This window comes from Rattus norvegicus, chromosome 10 (assembly GCF_036323735.1).
Source record: "Rattus norvegicus strain BN/NHsdMcwi chromosome 10, GRCr8, whole genome shotgun sequence".
Classification (NCBI taxonomy): Eukaryota; Metazoa; Chordata; class Mammalia; order Rodentia; family Muridae; genus Rattus; species Rattus norvegicus.
In genome coordinates this window covers 38956097-38971366 of record NC_086028.1, presented here as the reverse complement: position 1 = coordinate 38971366, position 15270 = coordinate 38956097, and the positions used below count along the sequence as shown (strand labels likewise).

The window sequence follows — 15270 nt, the reverse complement described above, 5'->3', positions numbered from 1 at the left end:
CCAGCCCTCTCTGCTTCCTGACCATGGCAATGTGACCAGCGGGCTGGTGCCGCGCTTCCCATCCAGACTCACTCTATCTTTCCTTAAATTATTAGCTGAGATGAAACCAACCACCCTTCCTTCCTTCCTTCCTTCCTTCCTTCCCTCCTTCCTTCCTTCTTTCCTACTTTCCTTCCCTCCTTCCTACTTCCCTTCCCACCTTCCTACTTCCTTCCTTCCTTCCCTCCTTCCTTCCTTCCTACTTTCCTTCCCTCCTTCCTACTTCCTACCTTCCTTCCTTCCTTCCTTCCTTCCCTCCTTCCTTCCTTTCCTACTTTCCTTCCCTCCTTCCTACTTCCCTTCCCACCTTCCTACTTCCTTCCTTCCTTCCCTCCTTCCTTCCTACTTTCCTTCCCTCCTTCCTACTTCCTACCTTCCTTCCTTCCTTCCTTCCTTAAGCTATTTTTGTCATATCAGTGAGAAAGGCAACTGATCCACACTCTCTCCCCATAAAACTGAAGAGAGGGTCAAGTGTGGACAGAGTTAGGAGCTGTGAGGGAGGAGGTTTCAGAAGCTCAGGAGAGGCACTGCCTACATCAGAACTCAGAAGAGTATCCATCAAGGAAAGTATGAGCTTTAGACATGGTCACTCAACCATCGCCCAACTTCCACAACCCACTTCCTTGTTCTTGATTCCCCCATGTCAAACTTGGTAGGAGAGGGCAGTGCACTTACTAACAAGGTTTGGGAAGCAGCAGCAGCAGAGAGGGGAGAAGGGTGGGGGATTGTGTCCCCCCTCCGTGCCAAGCCCACAGGGACAGGGAGGTCTTGAAGAAGCTCACTGGTTCCTAGTTTGGATGGACACTGTACCTCTGAACTCAGCCTCTGACTTACAGTGACCATGGGACACTTAGTTGCCCAATAGTGACCATGAAGACATTTATTCAGGGGCAGAAAGAGAGAACTACCCTCCCTGATCAGGTGGAGTTTAGTAATGAGGATAAAAATAAATTCTTTCTCATAATTATATACCCCGAGGCCTGTTGGCTCATCTTGCAAGTGACCCATTTGACATCAGTCATAGCCTCGTCTTCTAATTCAAGTGACAGAGGTATCCCTCTGCCTAAGATGTGTGATGGATGAGGTCTCAGCTTGTGAAATGGTGCTTCCTCCTGTGATGTCAACCACAGCAGATGTTCAAGGGGATATAGAAGGATGTGTTTCTTAAAATGTGACCATTTTTTTCCAATAAGTAGTTGTCAAAATGTCTTCCTTTGGAAAAAATAAAGATTCACAGGAGCTGCCTCACCTGTGCTTGGCTTTTTATCCTAGCGCTCCTTCAGGCCTGAGCCCATGTTCTCTCTCCTAGCTGACCCTCAAGATATGAATCCTTCGAGGTCCTGGAGTCCTTAAAGTATTCTGAGAGTCACCTGGCAATTTTCACCTTCAGGTTCTGGAAGTTTCTAAGGATCCAGACACAGAAGAGGAATGTCACAAAGTAGATCCCTGTACCACAGAGTTGTGGGTTTGTGGCTAACATGCAGATGCTCAACATAAACTCAGGGCAGTTGTCTTTACAGATGAAAATTCTTCACAACCTTCTCAGTTGAGGTGCAAAACCAACCCTGTTGGTGCTTCTTCAGTTCTGTTCTTTTCTTCTCCAGCATAATGCCAAAGTTCAGACCTTTAAGAAACACACAAATTTTCTTCCAGATTCCGGTGTCGCTTTATAAATAACCCATAAGACTCTTGAAATATTCCCATAAATGTTCAGATTATCTGCATAAGTTATCTCTGTGTGTGACCCCAAAGGCTGAAGGTGAAATGGATGCTCATTGCAGACTCTGGGGGCGGACAACAAAGGTCTCCTTGGGAAGTGTGAGGTGAGTCTTCCAGAAGGTTCTATCTGCTGCTCTGGTCCAGGATGAGTCTGGATCTCTAGCAGTATGTCTTTTAAACTGGATGTAGAAAAGTTTTCTGATTGCTCACACGGAGAACAGAAACCATCGTGCGTTTTTTAATGATATTGGTTGCAGAACCAGAGTGCAGATCTTCAGCTGTTTTTTTTGCTGTATAGACGGCGAGACACTGCGACCCAGGTCAAAATCTCAGTGATACAAGTCTGGCTCCCACTCAGAAGCTAACCCTCTTTGCGCAAAGTGTATTTACTTAATATCTTCCAGAAACTGAGGCTGAAGAGAGGTCATGTGACTCCGACGCTACTGTAAGCGAGAGGTGTCCCCCAGAGAACCAGCAGGTGTTTTCCAGTAGCTGGGTAGGACCTGGCTCTGCACAGAACTGACAGATTCTGTTCTCTTCTGGCCTGACTAGGGGCTTCTAGGGTTTCCTCCCACAGGGTAGAATTTCCCCCTGGAAATCTCTGCCAAATATCGGTGTCAGGTCATATCCACTAGAAGAATAGCGTAGCTTTCATCAAAGCTCACAGCTAGACACTCGGCATGCAAAGAAAGCATGTGGCTGTGCTGGGACATCAAGGACAAGTGTGCATGACATGCTGACAAGAGGATGAATGTAAGAGGCACAACATGGGCTTAGCCTAAATCCAAGGAAGGCCAAGTATGTGGTCCAGCGAGACGGTTTCAAGCCAAAGGTCTGTTTGCTGTGTCAGACCTGCCAGGCACTGAAGAAAGTATAGAACACATAAGTTCCAGCCAGTCTTCCAGCCCCATGAATGCTGCCCCTCTGCCCAGCTAGGTAAGGGTAGTGTGGCTTCTAATGTGAGTCCGCAGTTGGGAAGGCGCTGGGTATAACATCTGTCCTTTCCTGCTGGTCAACGGCATATTTCAACAGCCTGAAGTATTTCCCCAGATAAAAAGGACAGCACTACCGACCAAGTGAGCTGTTAAAAACACGAAGCTACTTACTCCTGGAGGGCAACCAGATCCAAAGCTAAAAGCCACAGCAGTGACTTGTTCCCCCAAACCATGTCACTAAAAAAAAAGAATCATGCCGTGAAACTCAACACCAAAAAGACTTCAGGAAGTGCTATTTTTAAAGCAACGTAAGCCTGAAGGACACTTTTAAAATTCTGGGCTGGCTCTGGAGAGTGGGGGCTGGATTACTTTTCTGAAAGCATTTAACAAAATATAGTTTTAAAATGTCTTGAAACCCACTTGAGCCCACGGCAAGAATCATCCCCATCTGCTGTCTGATAAGGCATGCCCCTGGAGACCCACTGGCTTGCATAGCCCAGCCTTGGAGCTGGTCAGCGCTCTCCCAAATGCTCCTACTGAGAATTAGCATCAGGCTGGCCAGCCCTTGGTCTAGAAGTGAATGCTGGGAAATTATTGTCCATTCAGGGTGAAGCAAGTGATGATTTGAATGAGAATGTCTCCTATAGTCTCGGGCATTTGAGTACTTAGTCCCCAGTTGGTGGCACTGTGTGGGGAGTTTAGGAGATATACCATTGCTGGAGGAAGGCCACTATATCGCTGGGGACAGGCCTTGGGGCTGTAAAGACACAGGCCATTGCTAGTTTGCGCTCTCTGCTTCTTGTTTGCATTTTGAGGTGTGGGCTCTCAGCTCTCAGCTTCCAGCCACTGTGTCTGCCACCCGTGCCTTGATGTCTCCACCACCACCACCACGGGGCTCTAATTCTCCAGAACTACAAACCTAAATAAGCCCTTCCTTCCACAGCTTGACTTGGTCATGGAGTTTTATCACAGCAATACAAAAGCAATTAAGACATTTCCTAAGTCGTCATTGGATGAACGGATGAACAGGGAGGCAGTGGTGACAAGGACACCAGGAGAGAAGTTCAAAGAGCAGGAGGCTGGTCCCTGTGCCTCCACATAGAGCTGTTTTGCCAGCAAGCCTGCTAACCTCACAGACTGTGCTGAGGGGAGTAGCAAGGTGAAAGCAGGGGCGGGGGAGGGGGGTCTGCAAAGTGCTGTGTCCAGACCTTCTCCCGGAAGCGTTTCTAGATTATTCTTGCTAGTCTACTCCTTGGTCAGCACCAAGCATGAACATTTATGTCTTCTTCCTGGCAATCTTGCCCATGGCTGTCCTCACACATCTCAACCCACATATCATATGGCACCTTCAACTGCCTTCTTTCTGGTGAGGACTTGGAGACAGTGACAGCAGAGGGCTTAAGTGATTGGCTTGGAGCACTCTAGCGAGTGGTAGGAAAGAGGTTTTAATCCCATACTCTCTTCCTGGTCTCTGGCACAAAGGCCAGGAAGGGGCAGAAAACAGAGGGGAGAGCCATTTCCAAGAAATAAATGGCTCCACGAGCAGAGACCATCTAGCTCGGGTTCCAGCTGCCTGGGCTCCATTGTCCTGGGTCTAGCAGGTGCTGGGTCCCCTCACCACCTATTTACATCTGCCCAGCCCTGCCTTGCCCACCATGGGCAATGGTGGAAGGAAGCCAACAACAGTAGCTGAATAGGACCAGGCTGACTCCACTCCACGGAGGGCACGAGAGATGCCTGAAGTCTCCTGTCAGGCATCCAGGAAGAGGGGCATCTGGACCTTGGCTTACCTGTTGTACCGCTCGTGAAACACACAATGGAGAGGTCATCGGGCCGTGGGGGCTGCAGGAGTGAGAAGAGACATATGTTGGGGAGAGCCAGTGGGACCCTCTACCACCCTGCCCCATGCGTGTGCTATAGTGAGGTATGTGTTGGGACTGCTACACACTCCTGTATGCTATAGCTGGAAAGATGGGCAGGTAATAACTCAGGAAAGAAGAAAGAAGCATGGTATATGGGTCCATGTCTGTCCTACCAACCTTATACCTGGTCCCATATCTCCTCCTCCAGCCTCAGCAGAGTTTGTAAGGGGGTTGGGCTGCAGAAACCAAAGACCCTTCTTTTCTAGTAGGCATGGCTTGCTGTTGAGCTATTTATAGCATCCCAAGCTCTGTATCAGGCCCTGGCTACAGCACTGGGTCCATGGCCCTAAGTCAGTAGAAGGAGCCCACTTAGTCCGTGTGCACACAGAGAACAGCTTCTTAAACAGGTAGCATATGAAGTGATGTGCAAAAGCCAGCAAGATCTATCCAGATGAAGGGAGCTTCTGGGAGGGGACATGACTGGTCGTAGATACTGTAGCCCTGGACATGGGGCATGCTGAAGGGTCATGGAGCCGTTCTCTGAGGCTGAGTCAGGGGTAGGGGAGATATAAGAATACATAGGGTACTCATGGAGGGGTCTAGGAAGCAGAGCTCTGGCCTGCTCTGGCCTGCTCTGCCTGGATCTGTGGGGAAGACTGAGCAAGAGAGGACCTAGAAGCCAGAGGCCTTGTGAGAAACTTGAACTCCTCCCTTTGATGGCCAGTCCAGAAGGCAGAGGCCGTCACTGTAACCTGACCTTGGATCGGATTGCTTGGGTTGACACCCAGAAAAGTTCAAAGAATGAAAATGAACCAAGAAAAACCCAGAATGGTGCTAATGCTTATAATCTGAGTACTGGGAAGGCAGAGACCGTCAGACTGATAGGGCTTTCTGGCCAGCCAGCCTTGCCCACTTGGCAGGACCCACTTTGAGGCAGGTGAAAGGCCCTATCTCAAGAATGCTACCTAAAGAAAATCAGTTGAGGCTGATATTGGACCTCCACACTTGCTCATATACACTTACATGAATGCCTGCCTACATATAAACATGAACGTGCACATGCGCACACACATATGCACACATACACAACACACACATATACACGCATGCACACACACACACCACACACATATACACACATGCACACACACAACACACCACACACATATACAAACATGCACATATACATATACACACATACACATACATGCACACACAGCACACACACAATGCACACACACATACACACACACCACACACATATGTACATATGCACATATACATACATACACACATACACACATGCACACACATACACACACATGCATACACACATACACACACCACACACACATACACACACATGCACACACATACACATACATGCACACACAGCACACACACAATGCACACACACATACACACACACCATACACATATGTACTTATGCACATATACATACATTCACACATACACACATGCACACACATACACACACATGCATACACACATACACACACCACACACACATACATACACATGCACACACATACACACACATGCACACACACAAATAAGTACAAAGACAGCTGAGCCACAAGCCCCTGGGCCATGAGGTTCACTTCTAGTTCTTGGATGTTTCTGTCTGTCTCATGCTCTGTGGGGTTCCCAACATTCAAAAGAGCAAAAGAAAAACAAGACCTCCCCATAACAATGTTACAAGAGGACTGAGGGTGGCCAGGCCTGGATGTCCTTGTGTCTCTCTCCTGTCCTCAGTCCCTCCCTGGGCTCCTAGCCCACAGCAATGTTGGGCAGCTGGGCAGGTGCCTCTAGGCTGCATACAAGATCTGTTTATTAATATGAAGGTACTGGTTGGCTTGTCTACCCAGCTATGTGCAGTGAGGGGCTCTGAGAGGACCGTTCTTACTCACTAGCTTGCTCACCAATGCCTGCTGGAAGATTAGCTTACCACGGGGACACGATGATTCTCTTGGCCGGAGTCCTGAAAAAAAGAAAATACTGTCTTAAAAAGACTCTAGGGTTTTCATAAATTTAGAAAAGTCAAAATCACTCACTTTGCTCTTACAAAAAGCCCAGAGTTTCAGTCCCCAGCTCCGAAAAAAAGAACCAAAAAAAAAAAAAAAAAAGCCCAGAGTTTAGGGTCCCTGATCAGACATGGGCTGTGGTGACAAATGCCACTTAGGTGGTTCCTCCTCAAACATATTCTAGCCTAAGGCTCCTGGAAAGAGGGTGAATGCTGAGGGGTCACAGGCCCATCCCATGTGCTATAGACAGGGAGCCTGATGCTCAAGGAGAAGCCAGCACTATACAGACGCCACTTGGTTTTGGGACATGTTGGGAAACGGACACAAAAGAATGGCTGCATGACCAGGCTTCTAGATGATAACAGTCAGCGATGGTGCGCAGTGGGAAGGCAAGGAGGGGAGCTGCCAGTGCAGGTGTGGCTAATGTCACCAAGCGTTACGAGTGCATAAGGTCACGGATGCAGTGAAGGACAGAAAGAGAGAGGCATGAGGACAACTGGAGGGCTTGGGGGTCAGGGTAAGGGACTACATCCCATAAACATGGTAGAGGAAAACTGCTCTGAGCAAGCCTGGGGCTCAGGAGGCCAGGATGGCTTGCACTTTTCTATCAGCCCACACACTGCCACCAATCTGACGCCTCTGGGGTGGTCATGTACAGAAGAATTAATTTTGTGGGTTGCTGCAAGGGTCTGGATCCTGTTGACAAGAACCTTCCCAGGTTCCTGGACCATCAGTCCTGTGGTACATGAAAGTTTACTCCTTCTGCAATTGAGGAAGTGCAAGAGGCCATGTGAGTGCCTCCCAGGCTGGTGACATCGTCCATCTGTTGGTGCCTGGGGCCACTGCTGGACCAGTGTCAGAGTGTCTCAACTTAGAAGGTTCACGCAAGCACAAAGCCCAGGCCTTCCTCCTCTACCCCTTGCAATGTCTGCTATGTCTTTCCACCGATGGATCTGCAGGGCCCAGAAGAGCCACCCTCAGGCACGAGTGGGGTAGGTAACTAGCAGCTGTGAGCTGGCAGCCAGCCAGTTGTAGCCCTATGAACTCCCTACGTGCAGATTCTCACCTCTATAGCCTGCATGGACTTGATGTCCACCCCGCACTTCTTTCCCCTCTCTCTCAGGGCATCGTCAAATGGCTCCATGAGGATGACCAGCTTGAGGCCCGGAGTCTCCTTCCTCTCCACGTGTTCTAGCAGGAGTATAGCCTTATGCGGCTTATCCACGATTACAGTGCAGATGTCCGCTGTGGGGACCAAAGGGGGGAGTCAGGCTGAGTAGTGCAGGCTGGGACTGGACAGGCCACAACAGGCCGCTATACCAGCTGGTGTGTAAATGAATGTGTGAGACAGGCTCTCAGTGCCATGCATCCTGTGCACCAGGAGCATTGGGAGGAGTCAAGGGCAAAAGTCAGCGAGCCTCCTGAGGCAGATATTTTCCTTCAGGCAACCCCATTATCTTAGGTCTGCCTGGGGTATTTACTGCTACAGCAAGAGTGATGCCAAGCCGCAGGAACCTCACATGATCATGGCCTTTTAGAAAATATGGAGAGAGACTCTTTTGGCATCCCAGACCCAGGGAAGGAAGGAGGCTTTATGTGAAGCCTGAACAAGGACAGTTTAGCCCTAGGAGGCCAGGTCAGGGGCCATCATATAAGCCCCTGGCGTTTTGGTTTGCTTTTTTTCAAATTGTGAGATAGAGTCTCGCACAGCCCAGGCTGGTCTCCTGCTGGTTGTGCTGTGGAGGATGACTTTGAACTTCTGATCCTCCTCCTTCAACTTTCCAAGTGTTGGAGTTTCAGACATGTTCCACTGTGTCTGGCTAATATCTTAGTATTTTCTGAGAGCAGAGGTAAAATTCCTTTTATGAATGCCCAACGATCAGTGTGACCCAAGAGGCTGGAGGGTGAGGGCTGACGCTCATTCAGGAGGGAATGGAGCTGGGGCTCACCTGTATTGATGATGTAGCGGATAGACCCTGGGCCCAGTGTGTCATAGAGCGGTACCACCACCATGGAATATGTGTAGCAGGCCAGCTCAGCAATGATCCACTGCAGAAGTGCAAAGTTGGGGTTAAGTAGAAGGAGGTGAGATTAATCCAGTGAGTCAGTTTGAGCCAAGGCTAACGCAAAAACCTCTAGACCATGCTTGCTATGATACTGGGTAACCCCTGGATTTCATGTTTATGCAGTCCAGATCCACTCCCTGCCCCTGCATGGGCCTCTTCCTCATGACTGTGGCTCCAGCTACAATGTGGATGGAGCTTGGCTAGGACCTCCCTTCCTGCTGCAGTGAAGAGCTGGGCAGGGAGGTGATAACACTACAGCCCTAGATCTTACTCTTGGTCAGTCCCAAGGCCCTACCAAGAGCAGGGACACGACTCCCAATCCCTATTCCACTGATGCCTCTGAAAGCAGTCAGACGGATGCTCACCTCTGGCCGATTTTGTGCAAAAACGCCAATGAACTGCTCTGTGCCCACTTTACAGTCATGCTGGAGAAGTCCTGACCCCAGGAATTCAGCCCTTTTGGCCACCTGCATGCAGATGGGTGGGGGTGGGGTGATAGAGAAAGGAGAAGGCTTAAGCAGAGGAATTTGGTGGGAAGGCCAGAAACATAAACTGTGACCTGCTCTGGCTTGTCAACATTCCATCACCGATGTCTGTGTGTAGGGGGTTCATGAAGCCCCACCTATCCCCTGGGAGATGCCACGGTCAATGGCTGGGGTGGGGATGGGGTCATGTTCTTCTTACTGATAAGTTGTTCATGCTCCTGTAACTAAGCCCTTACCCATTCCCATGTCAGCAACCCCACTGAAGCTCAGAGGGTCACAAAAGCCAAACAGACAGGAAAGCGTGTGTGTGTGTGTGTGTGTGTGTGTGTGTGTGTGTGTGTGTGTGTGTGTTGGGGGTGGGGGTGGGACTTGTCAGGAAGGATTTCAGTGGGATGAGAGGCAAAAGCAACTCAGACACATTACATACATCGTCATGACACTGTCACCACTGTCAAAAGTTTAAAAGCAAGTATAAGAATGAAAACAAAACAAAGCAAGGGCCTTGTACACATTCTACATCCAGCTTCAAATGTGGGCATTTTTCAGTGTAATAATACATTTCTCTAAAGACTTTGAAAAAGGAAGACTTTAATACTGTACATATATTTGTATATTTTAGTCTGTTTAATTTTATTTTTATGGCTTCTTGGTTTTTTTATTTTTATTGCATTTGAGAGTTTATTTTTTTAACCATAGATAATATCTGAATTGACTGTCACTATGCAGACATTGAATTCACATTGTTCTATTTTTCATATTATGTTGCATAAAAACATACAAAACTTTCCAAGGTAAAAAAAAAACTGATTTTTTTTTACCTTGAATTTTAAGAAATGAGGCCCTTGGAAGCCAGCTGGGTATTCCTGAGCCTCCTCCACCCAACATGGGCTGGAAAGGGCTGGACAGGTTGGGGTCTGTGCCCTCACTCACCTCTTGATAGGACAGCCACTGGTAAGGTTGCTCTGGCTTCCGGAAGCCAAGACAGGGTCCATTCCCTGTGGAAAGACAAGTGGGCCTTGTGTCAGGGAGGACTCACCTGCCCCTGCCCCCAGGCACTGGGTGGAAATGGTCTGCCATGGGAGCCTCTGGCTTCAGGAACCTCCATCCAGCAGCGTGCTGTGGCCCAGGGATGTTATAAGAATGTAAGAACAGTTCCTCCCTGGGGATCTGGGAGGCCAGGAGTGTCGATAGCATGGTACCTTGTTCCCACTATGACTTATGTGACAGTTCCTATGGGAGAGCTAACAGGGCACTTATAGTTGGTGACAGGGGGCAGTGTCTGCCTCCCTATGTCTCATACTATTGAGATACCTCAGGGGTGCAGGTTCCAAACCATGACTGACAGAGTGATAAGACAGTTCTAGGCTCCCCAGGGTCTGCCCATGGAGGATGTAGAGAGTATAAGGCCTGGTATCAGGCACTCATGTGAAGGGTTGAAGCAAAGCTGAAATGACCCCTAAGCCATGTAAGTCAGCTGCTTCTCTTACTGGCAGAAAGACCAGGAACTCTCTGCTGACCTGGGCATTGCTTTGTCCCTTGTCCCACGTTGGAGATCTGCTCAATGCCTGATAACAATGTTCCGTACACCTCTCCTTACCTGAGATGCTAAGCCCACGTCGGAACACCTGGTACATCGTCCGGGCATCGTCATAGTAGTGGGTAAGCAACTGAGTGCAATCCCCAATCACAGATCGCCGGGCTCCACCACTGTCCTAGAAAACCAACATATCAGAGGGGTTGGATGAGGCAGGCAGGGACATCAGGAGTGAGTCCTGGAGTGTGCACAGCTTGGATGCACTCTTGGTTCACGTAGTTGAGGTTTGGAAGTGCTCACATTTGCTACCGGTTCACACCAAGAGTATTCACACGTAGTCTATTTGTGTCCACACTCAACATAATTAGATACTGCACACAGGCCCAGTCTCTCCCCCCCCCCTTTCTCTCTCTCTCTCTCTCTCTCTCTCTCTCTCTCTCTCTCTCTCTCACACACACACACACACACACACACACACCCCTACACTTGACAGGCACACAGTGTTTGTGTACCAGATCAGCAAATGCAGAATGCCCACATTTTCCAGGAACTCTGGAGACATAGCTCTAGAAAGGAATGGGAGCCATATCACTTGGAATCAGGATCAACCTGCCGAGGTACCCTGCAGCAGGCCACCTATTGCTATGCAGGGCAAAGCCCTATACCCAGGGCAGCTATGTATAGCCCTGAGCTAATAAGACTGGTACCCATCACTGATGCTAACGTGAATTTGCTGGTGACTAGGCTTTAAGGTACTTTCCAAGAAACTGAAGCCTAAGAGTGTGTGTAGGGAGAGAACAGACTGGATAGCAAGATCCTGGGCCCTCAGCGATGCAGATCCAGAGAGGCATGAAGCCCAGAGCTCTTCGACCACGGCCCTGCCTGATCTCTCAGTGCTATTTGGGTTGTCCTGGGATGGCCCAGAGCCACCTGGTTCTTGGGACATTGGGTCTAAAGAAAAATTAGCACCGCAGAGCAAATGGCCAAATGCAAAACCACAACCATTTGGAGTGGAACGTTCTGATTGGCCAGTTCTGCCCGAGAGAGACTCGTGTGGTAATTATGGGTACTTGTAGTCAGACCTGCTCCATACCCGGACAGCAGATCTGACACTGCTGGAGACTATATGCCAGGGACCGGGGCGGGGGGCTTGTGCCTGTGTTTTGGGCAGGGGCATCTGGGATTTTGAGGTGATGCACAGGGACTGGCCAGGCAGAATATCCCGCACGCAGTAGCAAGCACACACTTATGGTGTAAGAGCTCAGAGTGCTGGGGGAAGTGTGGGGAATCTGTGGTACTCTAGATAAACACGAAGTGAGGGCAGTTTGGAGAGGGACACAGACCCAGGAGTGAGGGCTGGACTTTGGGTGGAGGGAAGGGAAGGGCTTTAAGCTGGGGGAGTGAAATAGTCTCAATTATGCGTGTCCCAAGGAGTGCAAGAGGGCTTGCCACCCTCACATCCTTTTTTGCCCCAGTTGTCACCTTTGCCTAGTTCACACAGCCACTCACAGTACTGGAGGACAGGGACAGAGAAGTCTTCCCTGAAAGGGTGGATCTTTCTGGAGGACAGGAACAGAGGTCTTCCCTAAGGTCTGTCTGGGTGAGTTGCAATTATAAGCTGAACCGAAGTCCAACTACTCTTAGTGGTTTCTCTGCTCCATCCTGCCTACCATTTGGTGCTCCTTGGAGTACGCACTTTACAAACTCAGTGAGGCCAAGAACCACAGAGCTCAGGTTGGAGCTTTCCGGCCTTCAGCCCAGGATTTCTCTTCTCCATTCTCATTGCCCCACTGCTGGTCTTTTCTAGTCCCTCTTCAACTGCCCGGCACCAAACACAAGCCAGCATTTCCCAACACCACACACTTTCGAGCATACCTGGGCCTTTGCACACGGCATTCCTAGGAAGACAACCTGGGAGTCAGATCTCTGCTCTCCCTGTGCCCTTCCCAGTTGGCAAAACATTGCCAAGCTGATGGTCACCAGATGTATGGTCAAGAACAAAGTGAGGTGCGCAAGCGTGTGTATCTCACTTAAAACTGGGGAGCTGGGGGTGCTGATGTGCACCTGCAATCCTAGCACCAGGGACCCAGAGGCAGGAGGATCCAGGGCTTGAAGCCAGCCTGGGTTACATGAGAGCCTGTCTGGAAAACAAACAAACAAACAAACAAACAAACAAAGAAACAAAAAAACCAACCAACCACAAAACGGTTAGGAGATGAGGCTATCTCTCTAAACTGGCACAGAACTGCTAACAGAACCAAAAGCCCAGCTGCAGGAGGTAGAAGTTTTTTGGAATGAAGCTTTTCATTTCTTATGAACCATGTGAATACACTGTCCATGGAAATTTGCACAGTAAGTTTAGAACACAGGCAGAATTAAAAGCAAAACAAGCTAGCTAAGCCAAGCCAAAAAACAAACAAACAAACAAACAAAAAACCCCAAAGTAAAACAAAAAACAAAACAAACAAACAAAAAACCAACAACAACCAAAACCAAAACAAGAGCAACAAAAACTGGTTACTCTTCCAGAAGACCAGGGTTCAATTCCCAGGACCCATATGGCAGCTCACGACTGTCTATAATTCCAGTCTCAAGAGATCTGGCACCCTCCCACAGACATACATGCAGGGAAAACACCAATGCACACACAAATAAACAAATCTTAAACAAAAGCCAAAGTCCTTAAGTTCCAAGGAGAAGGAAATCTCACTAGTTCCTTGCTGGCAAGTGAGTGTATCTTCTCTGTTACTGCTGACCTTCCTCTGAGCCAGGTGCTGTGTGAGCAGAGGACCCTGGGATGAGCTCAGCTCTCTGCCCTGTCAGCCAAGACTAAGGGCAGGAACTTGGGAGTGAATTGACCCTGCAGGTCCCAAGGACCTGCTTAGCCTGCCTCGTGGTCAAGGTCAGGCTCTGTCAGGGGTCAGTCGTTGGCAGAGGTAGGCGGACCATCTTGCTGGCAACCTTGCCCAAGGCCACTGCAGAGCCTGTTGGCTGGTTACCAGGGAACACCAGGATTTTTTGGGGGTTACTTGGAGTCAAACAAGCTGCAGGTTTGACTTCTACCTCCTGGGGCTGCTTTGCATGATGGGACAGCTCTGCCCTGCTCACCTCTACTTCTTCCGACTGCATCAGGAGGTTGCATGGTGGTTGCAAGGCCTTTGGCCGGTGAGTGAGCCAGTATGCAAGGATGGCAGCCAGTGCACCCATACTCACAAGGGTGGTGGCTGAGAGGCTGCGGAAAAACTGGCCCAAGTCCGATAGCTCGGGCAGCCGCAGGATCCTCAGGATCTCCTGGGTCTGCATCTTCTCCAGAAGTGACAGGGCAATCTCTGTAGGAGACAAGAGATAAGTGAGGGAGGAGACCAGACAGACAGGCCATGGAGGGGTCGCTAGTGGACCGGCCCGATATGCAGTCTCCTAGTACAGCACAGCACAGCCCAGAAGCTGGACACTTGGAGATGCTTTTCTCTGGGGAGAGACTAGAGCCCTCAGTACTCACACCTGGCAGTCTAACATCAGTTTTCCTGAGAACCACATGCTCATGCCCGGGGCCATGGCTGACAGCTGATTCCACATCTGCCAGGGGTCAGCATGCACTGGCAGTTCTGGGCACAGGGTCTCTCAGGTCTCAGGGTCCTTTGTGACCCTGGTCACAGATCTTTGCTTATGTTTGCTTCTGGGATACAGATAAACAGATAGCAGAAAGCACCCATCGCTGTGTACAGGATGAGCTGGGGTGGAAGGATGCAGGCTCTACTTGATCCACCTCTGAGCTCAAGCCCAGGCTTTGACTCTGAAGGAGAGAAGGAAGGGGAATTTGGAGGAGTCCGTGGACTAGCCGAATAGATAGCTTCAGGCTTCATGACTTGAAGGTAGCAATATGACCATTGTGGTACTAGCACACATGGGGTACTAACAGGCATAGCTGGCCCAATCCTTGACCGGATATAGTTAATGGAGCAGAGGGAAGTGTTTAGGCATTAAACTGATGGGAAGAGGAAAATAAACAAGGCTAAGAGAGGAAGGACTATAGTGATGGATGGGTCTAGTGGAACCTGCACGTGGTGACCAGGATGCCCTGAAGGAAAGCAGGGCATCTTTCAGAGATCTCTTATGTCCTTCTGTTAGCCGCTAGGTGATGACACATTGGCTGAGCAGGTACACAAGGCTCTGGGTTCTGCACCTTGCTCAGGACTGAGAGGTTGCAGAGGAATTGGTCAGGTGTTAGATGCTGGAACTCATACTGGGGCCCCTTAGTGTCACTACCCGGTATGACCTGGAGCTAGAAGCTCCTGGGACATGCACAGGTCTGCCTTTCCAGTGGTTGAATGGCAGGCTCTGGCCTGCCACACCCTGTTTGCAGACTGCCTCTTCATGGACCCTTGACATCATAGAAGTGGTAGGTATGGTTTTCCTTCTCGAGAAACAAAACTAAATGCCAGCAGTGGCGACTCTGGAGCCACAGGACAGGAACTAAACAGTTGGTTGCCCTCTGACTATTTCTTTCTCCCTAAATAGTAGTTAAGCTAAACTATAACATGGCATGAGGTCAACAGTGTTCAAAATCGTCATAGGCAGAGGGAAG

General features: G+C 49.5%; 1 protein-coding gene across 7 annotated transcripts in view; it reads right to left on the bottom strand.

Annotated features, from left to right (window-relative positions):
- The window catches only part of Acsl6 (acyl-CoA synthetase long-chain family member 6), a 58848-nt gene that overhangs the window by 28149 nt on the left and 15429 nt on the right, over window positions 1-15270 (bottom strand). For all 7 annotated transcript variants that reach the window (XM_006246224.5, XM_006246221.5, XM_006246222.5 and 4 more), the window contains exons 2-9: window positions 13794-14014; window positions 10749-10863; window positions 10082-10146; window positions 9032-9133; window positions 8550-8649; window positions 7667-7845; window positions 6525-6557; window positions 4484-4535 (exon numbers count right to left, since the gene is read on the bottom strand). In XM_006246224.5, coding sequence (XP_006246286.1) covers window positions 4484-4535; window positions 6525-6557; window positions 7667-7845; window positions 8550-8649; window positions 9032-9133; window positions 10082-10146; window positions 10749-10863; window positions 13794-13988 — 841 coding nt within the window. In that variant the 5' untranslated portion in view covers window positions 13989-14014. The remainder of the gene's footprint in view (window positions 1-4483; window positions 4536-6524; window positions 6558-7666; window positions 7846-8549; window positions 8650-9031; window positions 9134-10081; window positions 10147-10748; window positions 10864-13793; window positions 14015-15270) is intronic.